Raw genomic sequence first — 21,319 nt, 5'->3', positions numbered from 1 at the left:
CAACGTTTTGCTTCATTTTTTTGTCATAAGAATGTGTACCTTTCAGCTGTGTATTTATTTATTTAATATTTGTTTACTGGGAAAATCCAACCTGGAACAAAGCCAATTTTCAGCAGAGGCCCGGGGAGAAATGCTCCAGATGTATGCCTTTGTAACTTGGGAGGAAACCACATGAGGGAGGACATGCAGACTATGCACAGAAGGCATCTCAGTTGAGAATCGAACTGTGCTGTGAGGTGACAACGCAACCACTCCACCACTGCTCCATCCAGTATGCCAGTCGTCTTTTGAATTGTGGAAGAAACCTGAGCATTTTATGGGTAGTTTATTCTTTTATGGGTGTATTTGAAGACTGGGTATATACCTTTAAGTGATATTGAGCTAGCAGCAGTTGTTAGCTTGTCATTTGATACACCAGTTCCAAAAAGTACTTTTTTGACATTATAGAGTTTAGGAGTCTTATCGTTGTGTTTTAAACTTTCAGACATGGCATGTTGTCAGAGTGAGTACAATGTCTGTCTCCCCGTAATAGAATGAGCTTAGATCATTGTGTTTTAGAACATGGAACTGGCATTTGCTATAATTTGCTATAGGAGGGTGCATCCTGTGACTTTGGGGAGTACTCTTTAGGCTTGTAGAGTTTGTTTTTCTCCCTTCTTTTAACCCAGAATATTAAGACTGTGTGTTGAAACTGGAGGAGCAACCTGTGTCATCTGGGAAATTATTCCTCCCTGATGTTTCATGGAAATAAAGTGGGAACATTTTAAAAAGGTTAATGTTGTGGCATGAAGCAGAGTGCCTGTTGAGGAGGTAAGGAATTCTGGAAGTTGCCTATGGAATCCATGACCTGCTGTGTTCCACTGAGAGCTCCATTTGCCGTATTTTTGAAATGTGATGTATATTGCTCTGCAAAACACCATACTGTTCTGCTCCGGGGCACTTCCCATGAGTAGTGTTTCAAGCATGGCCCATTGAGATGATACCTCAGGGCAACTGGGAAATATAAAAGGGATTATGTTTCTCAGCTTGTTTGGAAACCGCTGTGGATCTCACAGGACTGTTTGTGGAGACAGGGAAATCTGGTCTAACCTGCTTAGCTAGGGAACTCTAGTCTGTTCTCCTCAGCTGATTAGCACTGTGACCTTCCTCAAGGCAAATGGTTCAAACACTTGAATGTACTGATTATAGAAACAAAACAGCAGCTCCAGAAAGCCAGGCAAAATGGTTTATAATAAATGAAATATGAATCTGAAGGATGGAAATGAAAGTCTGTTTTTTTTTCTGGAGTTTCATTATATTTTTATGTTGCATGCAGGAGGCTCCTGCAGTACCATGATGATGTTTCCAGCTGTCTTTCTGTAATATGGCAAGAAGCAGATTGTAGAAGAGGACAGTAACGCATGTCTGAGGCCACTGCTATTGCAGGCAGCAAATTTATGGTTTATGATGAGATGAGTCTTTCTGCAGTGTGATGGACAGAGGGACAGAGCTAGTTTACATTTGTTTTGCTGCTGATGCTCCTGTGTGATTAAGAGGTTTAATATTTCCATATAAATGACTATACTTCACTTGCATGTAACCAGAGCCTCCCTAACTTCATGCAGACGTGCCTGCAGATGTTATGATGACAGAAGGGGCAGTTTGCTTTCATGTACTTTCTTGGGAGACGTGAAGATTTCTGAGGAGGGATTGTTTTTGAATTTAACGGAGAGATTGCTGATGGTGCGGCAAGTAGGGAGTCGTATGAAAAGCATTTGACAGGCATACAGATGTTTGGTTCTTACACTCTCCTTTTATGTACTGTGCAGTTCATAGCAAGTGATGCAATCATGCTCCCAGTCTCCTACTTAGGGCATGTGGGTGTGCCTAGTCAGCTTTTACTGATTTGGTAATTATGTAATTTTGTGACACTGGACACTTAGTGAAGCTCTCTCTTTTTTTTTTTTTTTTTTTTTTTTTTTTTTTGTTTGTCCTGGCTGGGCTGCAGTGCCAGTGCTAGTAGCACAGATTTGCCCAGGAATGTGTATGTTTGGCAAGGCAAAGGGTGGGAATGTGTGCCTTTGGCAGTTTTCCCCTTCAGTAAGATGTGGGGGTAGGGTCATTAGGGATATCCACTTTGAGTTGCCTGTCAGATCAGGCTTTGCAGTAACTGAGTGGAGGAGGCTTGACAATGTTGATTAGTGTTAGATGTTGTGTAGGTTGTCAATTTTTGGAACATTGGGCATGGTGCGGCTTCCTTCTGAGCACTGCAGATCCCTGCTTGCATTTTTAGCTCTCCAAATCCAGTACTTAAGTTAGTGTCTTCTAACCAGCAAGAAGGGTCCCTTAATTGTAGTTAAGGTTTCATTCTCCAGAGGGGCAGATCTCTACGGGGGGTGAGAAATGTCTACCAGTGTGTGGTTCAGCACTGAGGAGTAGCAGAAGTAGTAGGTGATGAGGGAAGGCATTGCATGGTGGCTATGACCAAGTTTAGAGCTTTGAATGGATTCTAAGTGGTCGCAAGAAAGAGGCCCATTACAAGAAATAATAAAGCATATTACCTGTAGCTCTTATCTAGCTGCAATATCATAATTAAATGAATGAATGCTGTATTTGTTGTGATTTTGCAGAAATCAAATGAGTTAATGGAAGATAGAGAAAATATCAATAAAATACAAGAACACTTTTTTTCTAACTATTAAGTTTGGTCTGTGCCTTTCACTTAAACTTACATAAATGTGGTTATCCCTACCCTGCGGATGCTTGCAAACTTCTTTTCTTTGACATTTTTCACTTGTGATGCTTTTCTTTTTCTCCCTTTTTAGCGCCTTAAAGATGAGATAGCAGAGGTCACGAATGAACTTGAGAACTTGGGATCCACGGAAGAGAGGTAAGAAGGCCTTTGATCTATACTTATTCAGTAGTTGCATGCAGTGTGTTGGACTTAGGGATTCTTCTGTGTGAATCTTTGGAAAGTATGATCTCCAGCGTTTCAACCTAGACAGGAATTACCCCAGCAGATCAGGGCAGTGATCTATCCCCTAATCTATATCTTTAAAGAAACATGGCTGACATGATTGTATTCTGTGTTCCTCTGGTGTCTGTGGAGGAACAGCAGTGTTTCTTGTTCCAGTTCTCATCCATTTAAAAAGTAAATTGATCAGCACCTTAAGTGCAGAACCAAGAGCTTTTTGGCCTTCCTGTCTGTAGAAGAGGAAGCACTGAAACATCTTGAAAGCAGATGACCTTGCAATGAAACCACGTCAGCAATGACTGATGTAGTTTGTGCAACAGTGAGTCAGGGGAAATCTTTCAGTCCAGACACTGCACAAACAAGTTTATGAAAGAGGATCTAAGCTGGAGCCTTAAGGCTGTTTGCTTTCTGAAGCTAGAATGTTTAATAACCTGAAGTAATCCTGCTAAAATATTTAGCTGTTTATTCTGAGTAATTTTAATTATTTTTTTAGGACAGGTGATAAAAATATTGAATGCTTTTTTTATGTTTTCAAAGAGCTGTTTATTTTTCTGTAGTTTGTCTTACATTATCTCTCTCCAAATGACCCCAGCATATGTGTTCCTTGGGAAGTGACTCTTTTTCTAACAATGGATTGTGGTGCCTTTGCTGGGACCCTTAGTGGACCTGTGTAAAGCTTTCAAGTATCACCCCCTTCTCAGTGAATTTAAGTACTTTGTTGCGAAAAACATGATTTCAGGTCATTTCCAATTTATGTGGAAAAATGCACTAGTCGTGTTTTGATGAATGGCTGTAAGAGCCCTGTTCCTTCAGTCGCCTACTTTCCTCAAGTTTTCTGTGAACATAGATCTCTCTCCAGCAACCCGTGGAAGAACATTATCTGTTGATGTTCTTCATATAGATCACTGTTGTAATAGTCCTTAATACTAGGACTTCAGCTTCAGAAAGTCTGGCATATAGTCGGACTTTCAGAACTTATCAGCTTTCCCCTTAAGCCTGCATGGATGTCCAAGCCTTACGAAAGTCGGGATATTCCCAGTATAAAACTGATGTCTATCTGTGCCTTTTTTATATCTTTCTTGTTGCCGATTACAGCTTATTTAACATTTTTTTGTGCCCGTAGGCTGCTGTTGAGCATTTTCTTGAGCTTAGTCAGACAAGTACCCCATTGAGGAAATTTTTTATCACTAGTTGTACTTTTAGTGTTACTTAACGTAGTGTAGTTTGGCAGGGTCAGATGCTTGCCCTAGGTAGTGTTTAGGTCTTGCCCACATCAAGGAAAAAAGGCAGGTGCTCTTGCTGCAAATAAATCCCACACATAGGCTGTCTTAGTTTGTATGTATCCTCTTTAGATCTAGAGTAAATATTTGACAATTGTAAAGTCTTTCAAAGTTTACACAGAAAAACTCTTAGCAGAAGGGAGTGTTCCCTGCAAAACTGTTGAGATCAGAAAAGAAACGAGCACTTCACGCATATCTTTGTGGATTTTTGAAGGAGAATGTCTGAAATGAAAGATGCAATTAAAAAAGTGATCTCCATTGAAGGCAGTTAGGGGATCAAGTGCTGTGACAGTAGAGTTTGACTTCTCTCACAGGGGTTGGTCCATTCACTCTTTTGGCCACTGGGCAAGAGAGTCAGATGAACTGAAGAGAGACAGTCATTCTAAGGGTTGATGGATTAAACCCTAACCTCCTGTGTCAGGTGCAAGCTCACGTTGAGCTTCCAGCCTAAGAGGAGAATGTCCCCACCTTTATGGTGATGTACCTGTCTTGGGGTCTCATCTCCCAGATATGCAGTGGGACCCAGTAAGGCCACACTCATCCTTTGCAGTATTACTTCACCTGTGTTGCGCCCCCATCTTATATGACCTGGCATTCAGTCTGCCTTGTCTTATAACTCCAGTAGCATAGCAGCTGCACTCCCAACCACCACAAACACATTGTCCATCCTCCCCAAGAGAAGTGAGTGGGTATAGCGCTGTCATTCCTCCCCCTTCCATGCTGGTGCTGCCAACTAAAATTTGAACGTTTGCAGTGTGTGTTACTATCTTTTAACTCCAGCACCATGTTAGTTACATGGCTTCTTGTTGAAATGTTGGTAATGAGCCAACAAGCCGGAGGAAAAAAGACCAAAAACACAGGAGAAGAGCAAATCTTAAAACTTGCTCCTCTTTAAACTTATTTTTGCTGGGGGAGGGCCTGCACCCCATACCTCCAAGCCTCCAAACTTGTGTATGCCATCTCTGAGATCGCTATACCTCGGACAAAAAGGGAATATTTCATTAATGAAATCTGAGACTTAGTATATGTAAGCCCATTCCACCAATCATTTAGTCTCCATTTCTCCCAACTTGCTCTAGTGGGTCCTGACATTTTAAATGGTTACCCAGCTACACTCCTTCCCAACACAGATGCCATCCACCCTCCTTGAGATAGGTGAATTGGTATAGCTCCTTGATTCTGCTCCCTTCCTTGTTAGCTTCTCCCATGCTGGTGCTTCTAATTGAAACTTAATCACCTGGATTGCAAACAAGGCTTGCTTCCCTCCAAGCCATGGAGCAAACACTAATTCTAGTCCCAGTAAGGTGCTTTCACATCCCCCAGTCCTTGCATCTGTGGGATCTGAGGTCTCTGGCAAAACTCTTTGGAGGCCATTATGCTTGCAGATCAAGGCATATCCCACTGAGCAGAGTTTTCAGTAGGAGTTCATTCCAGATGTTGACACCTATAACCAAAGTGTGTTTTTTTTTTCATTTCTGAAGATGCAGGTGGTGTACTGACTCCTCTAGTCAGGGAGGTGATACAGGTTCCAGGTTGTGGAAGTCTGGGAATCCCATCCCACATTTCTGGTGTCCATGGTGGTATCCCCACCTAAGAGAGATCAGAAGCTTAAACAGAGGGCACCCCTTCCCAGCTCCCTGCTGTTGCCTGGGTTTCAGGCAACAGACAGACCCCTACCCACCCCTCCCTCTTAGGCTTTTCCCCCAGGAATGAATTGTCTTGGCTTATGTATTCCTTCAGGTCTTATAAGGCCTAAAGCCAAGCTCAGATTAAACCCCACTGTCTGGTGTCCCTTGTGTCAAGAGAAAGAGGGAACCCTTCACAGAGAAGGACTCTTCAGTAACCTCACTGACAAGGTTATTTAAAAAAAAGAAAGGAAGGGGGGGTACACATCAGCAAACCTGCTTTTTCACTCCCCTGTGCTTACCTGTGACCAAAATTTTCCATTGAAATCAGATCCTATTTCCACAGGCAAGATCAAAATATTCAAGTCATGAATAAGAAGAGCCAAATATATATATATATATCTATCTATATATATATATATATATATATATATATATATATATATATATATATATATATGGGAGACCGAAAGGGGAAACCTGAGGGCCCTTAGGGCCCCATATCTCTGGAGAGCAGCCATGACTACTTAACTTCTTTCTCCCCCCTACCCAAATCTTTTTACCCTATCCTTGTCCCCTACCCATCTCTCTCTCTCTCTCTCTCTGAGAAGATAGCAGGAAGGGTAATCCAGAGCTTAAGAAACAAGGAAAGTATCACAAAAGACATATGGGTGCTGCAGATAACCTCATATTTACAAACTAAAGTTCCTAAAAAAAAAAAAAAAAAAAAAAAGTTAGGCCCTGTACCAAGGGATTATGTGCATCTGGGTAACCCCCTCCCAAATTCTGCAAGAGTTTATTTTACAACTAGGAGTTCTAGAATCTGTACTAAAACGGAGTCGGAACAAGGTGTTCTACTTAAGACTCTCCCTAGACCCCAGAAAATAGTGCCAGTGGAGGTTCATGCTGGATATATTAGGGCTAAATACCTATCTCTGGGTTCCAAAATTCAGAATGCTGACATTGCAAGCCCTCTGCCATTCATGTTACCTAAATCTCTGACAGTTACTCTGGATCTCAAAGATACCTGTCTTTGTATACCGAGCTACAGGGCGCATGGCTGCTTCCTCATGGGTGTGTTCTTGGATATAAGGCAGGGGGATCCTACTATCAGTTTACCTCCTTGCCCTGTAGATTGCTTGTTTTCAGGTTTTACAATATGTCTGGCTGCAACAATTGCCAACTGTATTCTGCCACTATCCAAAGAGGAGATAGAGAAGGCTGTGAAGTTCACCACCGGCTGCTTTCAAAACCTGGGGTTTTCTTTAACAGCCTCAAGTCAGTCTTGCCCCTGCTAAGAAATGTGGTGTCTCCAGGATCCTTATACATTCCAGCAGCCATAGGGCCTACCACTGTCCAGCCAATGCGTGGACCTGTGTAAAGCTTTCATGTCTTACTCCCTTCTCAGTGAATTTATGTACTATATTGTAGAAACCATAGTTTCAGGTCATTTTCTATTATTTGGAAAATGCAGTAGGCGTGTTATGATGAATGGTTCTGAGAGCCCTACTCATTCAGTCACCTACTTTTCTCAAGCTTTCTGACACAGATCTCTCTAGCAACCCATGGAAGAACCAGCTACCACTCTCCAGCCAATGTGTGGAGCTGTGTAAATCTTTTGAGTTTCACTGCTTCCAGTAGATGACTTTGGAAACAATGGCTACAGACAGGGAATTGCTGAGGATACTGACTTTAACAGTTGTGAAAGTCCCCCTGAACAAATTGCACATGTGAAATATCCAGTTGTACCCAAGATGTACACGGAGTCAACATTCATTGTCCCTGGTGGAAATTATCTGCAAGGAATCAAGTAGTGGACCAGCCACATCAGGCTGGACCATCTGAGCTGTTCATAGAAGATCTTTATACTGAGATGCTAAACATGGATGCTTTAGACTTAGCTTGGGTGGCATATTTTGGAAACCTCAAAGTGCAAGGGATTTGGAATGCAACTCAAAAATGAAACCTATAAATGTGAAGGAGTGGACAGCCCTGATTCAACGAAACCTATAAATGTGAAGGAGTGGACAGCCCTGATTTAGGCAGTCCTAGCCTTCAGACCCACCTATAAAATGGTAGGATGTCCTTCAAGGATGCATCTGCAGTCCTAACAAATGGGTTGTCCTGTCGTCAGGCAGCCCTTCGGTCGGCCGGATTCCAAAGTCTGGGTCTGGCCTCGGCTGGTGTTGCACTTCACCCAACGTCATCTCTGCTGGTCTTCGGGTATAAAGGCATCAGCCGACGCCATTTTCCTCAGTCTTTCTTGCCGCGTGGCGCCCGAAGCAGAAGCTGTTCGCAAGTGCCGGTCGGTCAGATCCAGAGATTACTACTACCGAATACTACTTCGAAGACTTCTAAAAGCTAAGTACCCCGTTGGGGACTCTTTCTTGCCTCAGCCGATGTCAGAAAAAGTGAATAACTGTTTAACTTGTGGGAAACAAATACCTCATAAAGATTTCCACTCTTACTGCTTAACTTGTTTAGGCCCAGACCACGACGTAGTAGCCTGTTTAGCCTGTGCTTCCTTCAACCGACGAACGCTTAGGCGTCGGTCGGAGTTTGCTGAACAGTTTTTCGGCTCAGATTTTGCGTACATTATGCCGTCGGATCCTCCGACTTCTCAAATTGTTAAGAAACGCAAAGAAAAAGACCGACACTCACGGTCCGCGGTTTCGGCCGAAACCACGGTTAAGCAAACCGCGAGTGTCTCGGTTTCGGCCGAAACCGAGCAAACGGGTCAATCTTCAGCCGAATCCATGACTACTACCGAGGCTCCTGCTACCCTAGTTGAATCGGCCTCTGAAGTTTTGCCTACTAATGTGGTTCCTCTAGAATTATCGGACACCATCCCTTTGGATGTCTCTACCCCAGCACATGGTGCTGCTATGCCTCCTGCAGCCATGTCTATAAAGGCCTTTGCCAGGGCTAAAGCAGCCAAAACTGCTAAGTCTGTGCCTGTTAAGCCCCCCTCTCACAGGCCCAGTTCCAGTTCTCAAATGCTTACTCTGGCAGAGGATCTCATCTCTTTAATAAGGCGATCCCAATCTCACCCAGACAGGGCCTCTCAGCCTCCAGAAAAGAGACCTAGAGCAGAGCCCCCTGAGCCAGTGTCCTCAGATGACTCTTCTGATGATTCAGACAATACAGACCATCCAGAGGCTCCTTTTTCTACTTATGAAGATTCCGATGCTGAAGAATCTATTCCTTCTGCCTCTCCACCAGAGGAATTTTCCTTTGGGGAAACCTTACATGCCATGAGAGAGCAATTCCAATGGCAGGGACAAGATTTCTCAGATTCAAGAAAAAGGCTTAGAACCTTTCTACACTTACCGCAACATAGGCCCTTAGCTATACCTCCAGTTCTTCCTGTTGTGGATGATGCATTTAATGATGTTTGCACTGCTCCTGATACTTTACCTCCAGCCCCTGCCAAGCCCGATAGGTTTTACAGGGTACCGGACACTCATCACCACCTATATAAGGCTCCCCTTGCAGATCCTGAGACTATCTCCCAGGGGCCTAAGGCAGTAGCTTCGACCTCAGCAAAAAACCCTCTCCCTTCTGAAAGGGAATCCAGGTCCTTAGAGAGATGGGGTAAAAAAGTTTACACCTCTGCTACTCTCTCAGCTAGAGCTTTGAACTGTCAGTTTCATATGATCCAATACCAAGAGTTTATGCTTGATCAGTTAACTAAGAAACTGTCCCCTGATGATTCCTCAGATAAGAAATATGTCTTAGAAATGGTGAATAACATTCAGCAGGTTAGTAACCATTCTTTAAAATGTGGCTATGATGCACTGGAGGCTTCATTTAGATCAGCCATGACTGGCACAGTTATAAGAAGGCATGCATGGTTGAAAGAACAGGTCTTGCCGGATCATGTTAAAGCAAAGCTATTAGATGCTCCTATGGATAAGGTCAGTCTATTTGGTTCTCCTGCCCAGCAAGTAATGAAGAAAATGGAAGAGAAGGCAAAATCTGTACAAACAGTTAAAGATTTCTTACAGGTTCAGCCCCAAGGTTTAGCAGGAACTGGCCTTCCAAAAATTGGTCCTTTCCAGACTCCTCTAAATCTCAGAGAGGCAGGAATAGACGTTCCAGAGGCAGAAATCAATCCAGAGGAGGTGCCTACAGAGGACGCCAGTGGCAAGGCAATAACCAACGAGGCACAGACACAACCACTGCCACTGCAACAGGACAATCACAGTGACTTGGCTCTGACACCGCCTACCAGGGAACAAATAGCAGCACCCTTAGGCGGAAAGTTAGCCTTATTTTCAAAAAATTGGCACTATATCACAAGAGACAAGTGGATTTTGCAAACTATAGACCAAGGCTACAGGTTTCATTTCCACACCTTACCAGTAAAAAGAGGAATGCCAAACCTACCTCCAAATCAAAAAACAGAAGCTCTAAAACAGATAGCTCAATTAACAAAGATGAGAGCTGTGGAAAGGGTACCACCATTAGAACAGGGCAAAGGATTTTACTCCAGACTCTTTCTAGTACCAAGAAAAGAGAAAAGTTGGAGACCTATTCTCGACCTGTCCGCTTTAAACACATTCATCATTGTTCCAAAATTCAAAATGCTGACCCTACAGCAACTTCTTCCCATGCTGGGCAAGGAGTGTTGGCTGGTAACTCTAGATCTCAAGGAGGCATACCTGCACGTCCCCATACGACCAAATTGCAGAAGATACCTCAGATTTCTTGCAGGATCAGAGCATTATCAATTCTCAGCATTGCCCTTTGGCTTATCTACTGCGCCCAGAGTATTCACGAAATGCCTGGCATCAGTAATCGCTCATTGCAGGCTACAGGAAATCCAAATTTATCCATACCTGGACGACTGCCTGATACAAGCGGACAACAAAAGCAAGCTGACAAAAGACTTACAAAGAGTCATTTGCTTACTACAAGCCCTGGGATACACAGTCAATTTAAAAAAGTCAAGACTGATACCATCCCAAACAAGAACATTCTTGGGTGCAGAATTGGACACAGTAAAACAGATGGCATTCCTAACTGCAGAAAAACAAGAACAACTCCTCTTTACTTCTTGGCATTAACAAAGCAGAACAAACTAACAGCAAGGAAAGTACTGCAGGCCTTGGGCTTCATGGCATCATGCATAATCCTGGTCCCCCATGCCAGACTGCATATGAGAAAGCTACAGTGGTACATAAAGAATTTATGGTCTCAACACAGGCACAGCTTAGAAACCGAAATACCACTAATCCCATGCCTGAAACAAGAGTTCCTATGGTGGGCTCAAGCATGCCAGTCAAACCCAGGTTTGCCCTTCCACAACTTTCAAGCAAGCCAAACCATCACAACGGACGCCTCAGACCTAGGTTGGGGGGCCCACATGCTGGACAAATGCATACAAGGATTATGGACTCCAGATCAGCTGCACCTGCACATAAATCAAAAAGAAATGCTGGCAGTAAAACTAGCAATCCAGAATTTCAGACCATTCCTCAAAGAAGGCCAATTAATGATAAGAACAGACAACACCACAGTCATGTGGTACATCAACAAACAGGGAGGCACTCATTCATACCCCCTATGCCGAATGGCTCTGGACCTATGGAATATGGCTCTGAGCTACAACATTCAGTTACAGGCAATATTTGTACCGGGAAAAGAAAACATCCTAGCAGACATGTTAAGCAGAACTACCTCGGATGCTCACGAATGGATGCTACACCCGGACATCTTCAAGGCCATCACAAAGAAATGGGGAATGCCACAAATAGACCTATTCGCATCCCCACTCAATCACCAGCTCAAGAAATTCTGCACAAGGACATACCACCCATTTGCATGGAAGGTGGACTCTATCCTTCAGTTGGAAAGGCCTGACAGCATATGCATTTCCACCTCTTCCTTTGATGCACAAGGTACTACTGAAAATCAAAGAGGAACGTCCAAGGATAATTCTGATAGCTCCAAATTGGCCAAGACAACATTGGTATCCATTGCTGAGGAGCATGTCTCGGGGGGGAACGTGGACACTACCCTGATTCCGTTGATGTTAACTCAGAGCGACTACAACATCATGCATCCAAACCTGAAAACTCTGCAACTGACTGCCTGGAACATTACATAAGAGCAACTAACCCAGATTTATCCCAAAGGGTTAAAGACATTATCCTTGAGGCCCGCAGACCTTCAACAAGAAGGAACTATGCAGGAAAATGGAAAAAGTTTGTCATTTGGAGTACTGAAAGAGGAAAAGATGTGTCAAAGATAGATATTGCCAACATCCTGGAGTATTTGGCAGAGCTTCTCCATACAGGCCTGTCCTATTCCTCCATCAAGATACATGCATCAGCTATTTCTGCAGAATACAGCTTGATCCCCTGTCTTCTCACATCCTCTACTCAGGCAGTTCCTCAGAGGAATCAAGAATGTAAAACCTCCTAGGAAACCACCATTACCAGCATGGGACTTGAACTTTGTGCTAGAAAAATTGACACTCCCTCCATTCGAACCAGCAGCAACAGCAGATCTTCAACACCTATCCTGGAAAACTGCTTTCCTACTGGCAATTACTTCAGCAAGAAGGGTTTCGGAACTACAGGCCTTAATGGCAGTACAACCCTTCCTAATCTTCCATCAAGATAGAGTGTCCATGAGAACTAATCCTACATTTATGCCTAAGGTGGTATCCAGAGTGTCTCTAAACCAGGCAATCCACCTACCTACCCTTTCCCAATCCACAGAACAGGGGGGAAAGACTGCTGCATACCTTGGATGTACATAGACAGTTGCGCTACTACCTGGACAGAACCAAGGGCAATAGAAAAACTGACCAGCTTCTAGTAGCTTATGCAACAGGAAGGGAAGGAAAAGCAATTTCCAAACAGACAATCTCCAAGTGGATAGGAAATTGCATAAGATTCTGTTACTCCTACCATGGAAAGCAAATTCCACAGAACATAAGACCTCATTCTACAAGGGCTACAGCCACTACCACAGCTTTCTTACAAGGAGTGGCTACCAAGGACATTATTGAGGCGGCTACTTGGACCTCCGTGCATACATTTGCCAAGCATTATAACTTACCTCTATACTCTAGATCCTGAGCAGGGTTTGCCACTGCTGTTTTGCAAGGGATCCTAACTACACCATAATTCTTCTTCCTCCTCCCTAGTTTGGCTATGGTATTCTACCCATTTGTTAGGACTGCAGATGCATCCTTGAAGGACATAGTACAGTTTTGTACCTACCATAAATGTAGATGTCGAACAGGATAGCATCTGCAGTCAGGATTACCCACCCTCCTTTCCCCTCTGTGGTACTCCTAGGGTATTTACCCTCCTAATAGCTAGCTGGGGGGGGGGATCTCTTATGGTGTATTTGTTTGTATATATGTACATACATGCTTATTTTTTGTGTTTGCCTACTATTTTTTTTTGGAAACATTGGCATTTACCCAAAATTTAGTTTTCCAAGAGGGCAACTGGCATCTGGGGCAAGAAACACTGAGGAAAATGGCGTCGGCTGATGCCTTTATACCCGAAGACCAGCAGAGATGACGTCGGGTGAAGTGCAACACCAGCCGAGGCCAGACCCACACTTTGGAATCCGGCCGACCGAAGGGCTGCCTGACGACAGGACAACCCATTTGTTAGGACTGCAGATGCTATCCTGTTTGGACATCTACATTTATGGTAGGTACAAAACTGTACTTTTTGCAGGTGACAACAAGCAACACTACTGTATCATGGTACATCAACATACAACAAAGGAAATGGACTCCTACATATTGCACATACTGGTCATAGCTGCCTGGGAACTAGCTATTCAATCACAAATAACCCAAAGGATATTCCACATCCTGTCCCAGCTAAAAGCTTAGCTCAGGGGTTGACCAGCTGAGGAGATTAGCTACAGATCTTCCATGAATTACTGTTGCATTTCAACACTTTTTTCACATTCTTTGAAGAGGAGAGTTTCAGAAGTAGACCTGTTTGCTTTTCTGAGCAACAAGCACCTCATAAAGTTCTGCCCCAGAATACCACTCAAGGAAGCTTGGGCAGTGATCTCTTTCCATATGCACTCCATCCATTTCTCCACTTCCCCATTGTGATCCTGAAAACAAGGGAGAAGGGACCATGGATGCTCCTAATAGCACTGTTTTGGCCCAGATAACATTGGTTCTCCCTCCTCATTGAGATGTCCAGGGTTGAAAACTCACAATGCTGCCTTTGCAAATAGAACACCCATCTCAAGATAAAGGAGTCCTGGTACACCCTAGCCTACCCTAGAGATAGTCTAGATTACTGCCTGGATGATCTGTATTAATTGCAGGTTTGACACCAGCTCAGTGAGGCTATGTTAAACATATGTAAGGAGGCTAGAAAGTGTGCATTAAGGAAATGCTGTGCAGCCAGATGGAATAATTTTTTACTTTCTGGTGCCACAGGAAGAATCAGGACTTGAGGACAGCATGTCTTCATAATTCATCAGTACGTAATGAGCCATTGAGTTCAGGCCTGCCATATGCATCTGTAAAGGTACTGCTCTAAGCTATTTCAGCCTGCTTGTCTGTAAACACTGCCCCTGTTAAACACTTCCTGGGGAAGTCCTTCATGTAAGACTAACATGGGACTTGAACCTGTGTCCTGGAAAATCTTACACAGTTCCCTTTTGAGCAGTGCCCAGGAAAAAGGGATGCAGCCCCCTATGAGTGTGCTGCTTCAGCCCTCTTCAAATGTCTAACTTGGAAAATTGCTTTACTACAGAACTATAGGCCATAGTATGTACATGCCCTTTTTCAGTTTTCCATAAGGACAAGGTCATTCTTAAAATCAACCCCTTATGTATGTCAAAAGTATTGAGTTCTCCCTCGGCCAAACTGTTTTCTTCCGTAGCCACAAGAACAAGGGAGAAAGAATTAATGTGAGAGTGTTCAATCTCGACGTTTGTTCTTACACCTGGGTTCGGAGCCGATCCTCGGCTCCGTGTCAGCCGCTTGGCAAAGCTCTGCATCGAGAAGAAGCTCGAGACCAACCTATCTCCCACAATTCCCCTCTGCCTTTACCTCAGATCTAGTTTGCCGCTGCAACGTTCGCATCATTTTTGATGAGCTCGGACCACCTGACAGATAAGATTACTTTTATCTAACATTTTTAGATAATTTTTCTTCTAGTTTACCTTTAAGTTTTGTGTGTGTGTGTAGTGAGTCGAGGGCTTTCTTGATGCGTATATATTTTTATATATATATAATAAGTTAGTTCCCTGGGCCTACCCACCCTCTAAACTTATAAAACTTATAAGACTTCTAGAACTTATATAAGTTATACAAACTACTACTGGATTTGACAAACTACCGGATTTGACTGAATTTACTGGCTTTGACATTATTGTTGACTGTTACTGTCTGTTCAAGACTGTGTGCTGTATAGTCTTACTGGATTTGACTTTTATTGTAATTATGTCTGAGAAAGCTAAGTCAGGCTTCAAACGGTGCCAATGTGGACAGAAAATGTCTGTCACAGACAACCATAGTTCCTGCGTCTACTGTCTTGGCCCTCTCCATCTGCAAGAAGACTGCTCCATTTGTCATTCTTTTAGTGGAAGGGTCATGACAGATAGGCGCAGGAAACTCATGGATAGAGGCCTTTTGAAGCCTGCTTTCCAAGAGGCTCTGGATGCATCGGACCAGACATCTAAATCCTCAAAGGAATCGAAGACGTCGGAGCCCATGTCATCGGCTCCGAGCTCTTCATTTAAAGTTCGCTCAGTGGTTCCACAGACCTCGGGGCAGAGTGTTGAATTTTTGTCTGTTACCGAGCCTCGAGTTTTAGAACCGGTGACGGAGCTTCCACCTCCTGTGCTCTTGAGGTCGGCTCCTTCTTCGATTCCTTCGACGCGTTCTTCTAGGCCCCTCTCCGACACCGATGTAGACTGCGTGGTGCAGAAATTGATGGAGGATACGGCCTTGTCCAAACTCATCTCAGTCTCTTCCCAGTTGGTGTCGAGACTCGAAGGCCTTCCCTTATCTCCATCTGTTCCTCCTCCGAGACCTGTTCAGTCTTCGGAGCCGGGAGAGGCTGATCTGATGATCGTGGAGCCCTCGGTGCCGGAACTGTCCTTCTCTTGGTCGGCACTGTTCACCTCGACTCCGATGGACCCATTACCGGAATCGCGGAGCCGATGATCCATCCTTGGTTTGGGGACCGAGAGTCGGACTGATGTTTCGGTTTCGACTCTCCCTCTCGGTGCCTCTGCTCGGATCGACTCGGCTCCGTCCTTGGGGTCGATGCCCTCGGTCCCCGTCTCGGGGATCCCTCCGCTTTCTTCGGATCAGAGGGATTCCTCGACTCGGGACCCGGGGGCCTTCGACATCATGAGGAAGGTGTTGTCGACTCAGACAACCACTTCTGCAGAAACAGCTTCTCCTTCCCATAAGGATCTGTTATCCTCCTCTGCACCCACGGCTACGTCAAAGCGTCGAGCACCGGTGTCTCAGCCGCCCCCAGAGGGAGCCCCCTCTTCCTCGGAGGCTTCATCGGATGTCCCCCCTGAGGAAGTTCCGAGGAAAAGGTTGTGTAAGAGGAGACACTTGGATTCTCCACAAGAATCCTTGACATAAGACACTGACTTAGATGAGTCAGAAGGGTCCCCGAAATCACCCTCAGAGGATGTCTCCTTTTCTGACATCTTGGAGATCCTAAAACAGAGAGGTGATTGGCAAGCCCTACCCCCTTCTGAGGATGAGTCAGTCTTGCTGAAGGCATTCGGTGCTCGCCCTTCCTCCTCCTGGGTCACTCCGCCCTTCGATGAGTTGATGGAACTGATTGCTCGAAGGGCGTGGGAGACACCTGACACAGTGGAGCCAGTCCCTAGAAAGCCTAATAAATATATTACTGCCCCCCAAGACGAGGCTTATCTCACAAAAGGAGTTCCAGTGGACGCTATGGTGGTGGCAGCGGCCACTAAAAAGGAGATGTCTGAATCTTCCTCATCTGTCCATCTGCCTAACAGACATTCTAGGACTATGGACAGGTATGGGAAGCGCATTTTTAGTTCAGTGGCTTTTTCCATGCGATCGCTGAACTATTTGACCCATTTCACACGGTTACAGAGGGATCTAATCAAAGAGTTGGGAGATACCCTCCAGGGTACTACAGATGCTGCTGTCTCAGAGAAAGTTACAGCACAACTCAATACCCTTACATCTATTGTGAACTCGTCCATGAGGCTCATTTCATATGCAGCCGAAGGATCGAGTAGGGCTGCTGCTTCAGCGATTGCTCTTCGTAGACAATCCTGGATGCGCTTATGTTCCTTTGCGGAAGCCTTCAAGTCTTCCTTTACTAACGCCCCGTTTGATGGTGCCACTCTCTTTGGCCCAAAAGTAAAGGAGACTCTTACCCGGTGTGAGCAAGAGGGAAAGACTCTGTCTGCTGTCGGAGTCCATTTTTCCACCCCATCCAGACTGTACCCCAAAGGGCAACGTGGTGGAAAAATGTGGTTTCGAAAACCTCAAGGCTCTTTCCCAGGCACACAGGGTGATGCCCCCTCTAGAGGCAGAGGGGGGGCAGAGGTGGAAGACGTCACCCTGGCGGCAGAGGGGGTCCGCAAAACCAAGGTGACAGGGATACACTCCCCGGGAAACCTTTCCAGCACTCCTGAGAGGAGGCCCGACTGTCCTGCTCTGGAGGCAGTCGGGGGTCGCTTAGCTTTATACCCTCAGGCCTGGCAAAGTCTTACATCAGACAATTGGGTAAAAAGCATTGTTACCAGAGGTTACAGAATTCCGTTCCTATTGCCCCCATTTCCGCAGAAAAGACTCCCAGATGTACCGACCCATCTGCGAGACCCTGCAGCTATGGAAATTTCAAAGCTGCTAGAAAAAAAGTCATCCAACCAGTCCCGGCGGACCAAAGAGTATTCGGAACTTACTCGAGGTTCTTTTTAGTTCCAAAAAAGACAGGGGACTGGAGGCCAATTCTGGACCTAAGCAAACTCAATACCATCGTCAAGAAAGAAAAGTTCCAGATGGTCACGCTTCAGTCGATCCTTCCATTCTTACAGAAGGACGACTGGATGTGCTCAATAGATCTAAAGGACGCATACTACCACATCAAAATGGCCAGGGCGTCCAGGGATCACTTGGGCTTCCGGCTGGGAGCCAGTCACTTTCAGTTTCGAGCCCTGCCCTTTTTTCTGACCTCAGCCCCCAGGGTTTTCACCAAATGTATGGCAGTGGTAGCGTCTCACTTGAGATGCCTAGGATTCCAGGTGTTTCTGTATCTGGACGACTGGCTCCTTACTGCCACCACCGAGCGTCGACTGATTCAGGCCAGGGATTACACACTAGAACTCTGTGTTCATCTCGGAATTTCCGTAAATTTCGAAAAATCTGTATTACAGCCATCACAGCATATCTCATTCATAGGAGCAGAATTGGATACGCGTTGCTTAATTCTAAGGCTTCCTCCAGAAAGAATAGCCTCTCTACAAAATCATATATCTCTTCTCCTGTTGTCCAAAAAATCCACAGCAAAACTGGTTCTGAAAGTTTTGGGTCTCATGGCAGCTTCCCTCATTGCGATACCCTTGGGAAGACTGCACATGAGAGTTCTTCAATGGCTGCTATTTGCACAATGGTCGTTCCAACAGTTACCCCTGACACACGAAATTCACATCACGAACATCTGCAAATCGCACCTGTCTTGGTGGCTTCAGACTTGCAATCTCTCCGGCGGCCGACCATTTGTGTTACCCACGCCGACAGCTACGGTGACCACGGACGCTTCCCTGATAGGGTGGGGGGGCATCTTTCAGGGACAGACCGTCCAAGGCGAATGGACCAAATTGGAGTACAATCTGCACATCAATGTTCTAGAGATGAGGGCAGTGTTTCTAGCGTTGCAACACTTTCTCCCCTTCTACCTCTAGGGGACCATTGCAGTTCAGTCGGACAACATGTCCGTAGTCTGGTACATAAACAAACAAGGGGGAACCAAGTCTTATCAACTATGCAGAGAGGCCATGAGAATTTGGCAATGGGCAGAGTCCACGGGTCGCTTTCTGATAGCAACGCATATCCCGAGGTTATCCAACGTCATAGCGGACAGGTTGAGCAGAGCCATCCTGTTACCTCACGAGTGGTCCCTCAAACGAACAATTGCGGACAAGATATTTCGCAAGTGGGGCCAGCCTTGCTGCGATCTGTTTGCGTCTCCATTGAACGCCAAATGCAGAAGCTACTTTGCCCTATTACCCCCTCCAGGGGAAGTCCCCAGGGACGCTCTGATTCACGATTGGCCCCCAGGCCTCCTGTACGCCTTCCCTCCTATACCTCTGATTGCAAAATTTCTACAGAAAGCCAACAACCTGGAGAGGACAATAATCCTCATTGCCCCATTCTGGCCTCGTCAAATTTGGTTTCCTTTTCTTCAAACACACCAAATTCAGGAACCCTGGATCCTGGACCCGGAGCCGGATCTACTGACCCACTCGTCAGGGGCTCCCCACCCGTCGCTTCTCTCCCTCAGACTAGCAGCTTGGCTGCTCCGCTTCCCTTCTTAGCCAGGTCTGATCTTCTTTCCCCTGCGGTTCAAAATATTCTAGTGGCTTCTCATAAGGCTTCCACTACAAAAATTTACACTAGTAAGTGGAAGCGTTTTGTACACTGGGCAACTACACAACATTTGGATCCCGTAATAGCCCCACTGAACAGAGTCTTGGAGTTTCTATCTGTACTATTTCACCAAGGAGCTTCTCCTGCCACTTTGAGAGTTCAATTGGCTGCCATTTCGAACTTTCATGTGGGAGAAAATGGGGCGCCTATTATGGCTCATAGACTTTGTAAGGTCTTTCTAAAAGGGTCTTTCCATATCAGGCCACCAGTCAGGATTCCTACATCACCATGGAATTTGAACCTCCTATTATCACAGCTAATGCTACCACCCTTTGAACCAGCCTCTTCCTGTTCATTGAAGTTTTTGTCATGGAAAACCCTCTTTCTGGTAGCTATCACATCAGCCAGACGGGTATCGGAACTTCAAGCTCTTTCCGTTAAACACCCATATTTGATCTTTCACCCTGATAGGGTATCTCTTCGCACTAATCCATCCTTTCTTCCCAAAGTTTACTCCGTCAATAACATTAATCAGTCCATTGAGCTCCCCACATTTTTCAAGAACCATTCCAATAAGTTGGAATATATGTTACACAAGTTGGATGTTCATAGACAACTCAGGTTTTACTTGGATAGAACAAAGGATCACAGAAAAACAGATCAGCTCTTTATAGCCTTTGCGGACAGCAGAAAGGGCATGGCAGTTACGAAACGAACCCTTTCCAAATGGCTATCCGATTGTATTATTTTTGTTTATACTGCTTCTGAGCAGAGCTTACCTGTCAAGCCCAAAGGGCATTCTACTAGATCAATATCTACATCCCTGGCTCATGCGGCCCGCCTACCATTGGACACTATTTGTGCGGCTGCCACTTGGTCTAAACCACATACATTCATTACTCATTACAAAGTGGATAGGGTTTCCAGGGACAGGGCAACCTTTGGTTCCACTGTGCTCAGGAATGTTCTTCCGTGAGTTTCTCAGGATCACGGAGCTAGGGATGCTACCCAGGTGTAAGAACAAACGTCGAGATTGAACACACTCACATATAGAAGTTATGTCCTTACCATAACGTTGCATGTGGAGTGTTCATCTCGCCTTTGTTCTTACATTCCCACCCTCCCACCCTCAGGAAGAACGTCCAGTTTAGTTGTCTGGTTTGGTTCTTCCGCTTCTGTTTCTCTCAGTTGTTACGGCTGTTTTTCAGCTATGCCTTAGCATGTATGTTGTGTGTTCACTCCCGTTGGGTTCTGGTTTGTTTGCAAACTAGATCTGAGGTAAAGGCAGAGGGGAATTGTGGGAGATAGGTTGGTCTCGAGCTTCTTCTCGATGCAGAGCTTTGCCAAGCGGCCGACACGGAGCCGAGGATTGGCTCCGAACCCAGGTGTAAGAACAAAGGCGAGATGAACACTCCACATGGAACGTTATGGTAAAGACACAACTTCTATTTTTCTTCCTTAGATGTGCAAAGTCAGCTGAAATACTACTTTGGTAAGCTAAGAGCATCTGTACCTCGATCATTTATTTGTCCTTCTCTTCAGGAAAGAGAGTGAAACAGTTTCCAGGCAATCTATTTGTAAGTAGCTGGCATATTGTACATTATTACTCTCATCATGAAAAAAGAGAAGCGATTCTGAGAGCTCACAGCAATAGGGGTACAGCAGCCACTGTGATCTTTCTTCAGGGGGGACTAGTACACAGACTATTCTATAGGCAGTTACCTGGTTGCTAGTTCATACCTTTTCAAAGCACTGTAGACTACAGATTGCTTCCAAGCCTCGGGCTGGGATTGCAGCTGCTGTTTTGCAGGGTTTGTTGCAGCCCATTTCTACCATTTATTTCACACCCCTGGCCTCC

General features: G+C 45.1%; 1 protein-coding gene across 4 annotated transcripts in view; it reads left to right on the top strand.

Annotated features, from left to right (window-relative positions):
• Positions 1-21,319, top strand: part of LOC122790289 (cytohesin-1) — a 1,634,771-nt gene that overhangs the window by 1,196,973 nt on the left and 416,479 nt on the right. For all 4 annotated transcript variants that reach the window (XM_044057794.1, XM_044057800.1, XM_044057818.1 and 1 more), the window contains one exon: positions 2,805-2,869. In XM_044057794.1, the coding sequence (XP_043913729.1) occupies positions 2,805-2,869 (65 nt within the window). The remainder of the gene's footprint in view (positions 1-2,804; positions 2,870-21,319) is intronic.

The sequence above is a fragment of the Protopterus annectens genome, chromosome 1.part2 (genome assembly GCF_019279795.1).
Source record: "Protopterus annectens isolate FY-2018-M chromosome 1.part2, PAN1.0, whole genome shotgun sequence".
NCBI classification, from domain to species: domain Eukaryota; kingdom Metazoa; phylum Chordata; order Ceratodontiformes; family Protopteridae; genus Protopterus; species Protopterus annectens.
The sequence above is the reverse complement of the archived record's forward strand: the minus strand, read 5'-3'. Positions and strand labels throughout refer to the sequence as shown.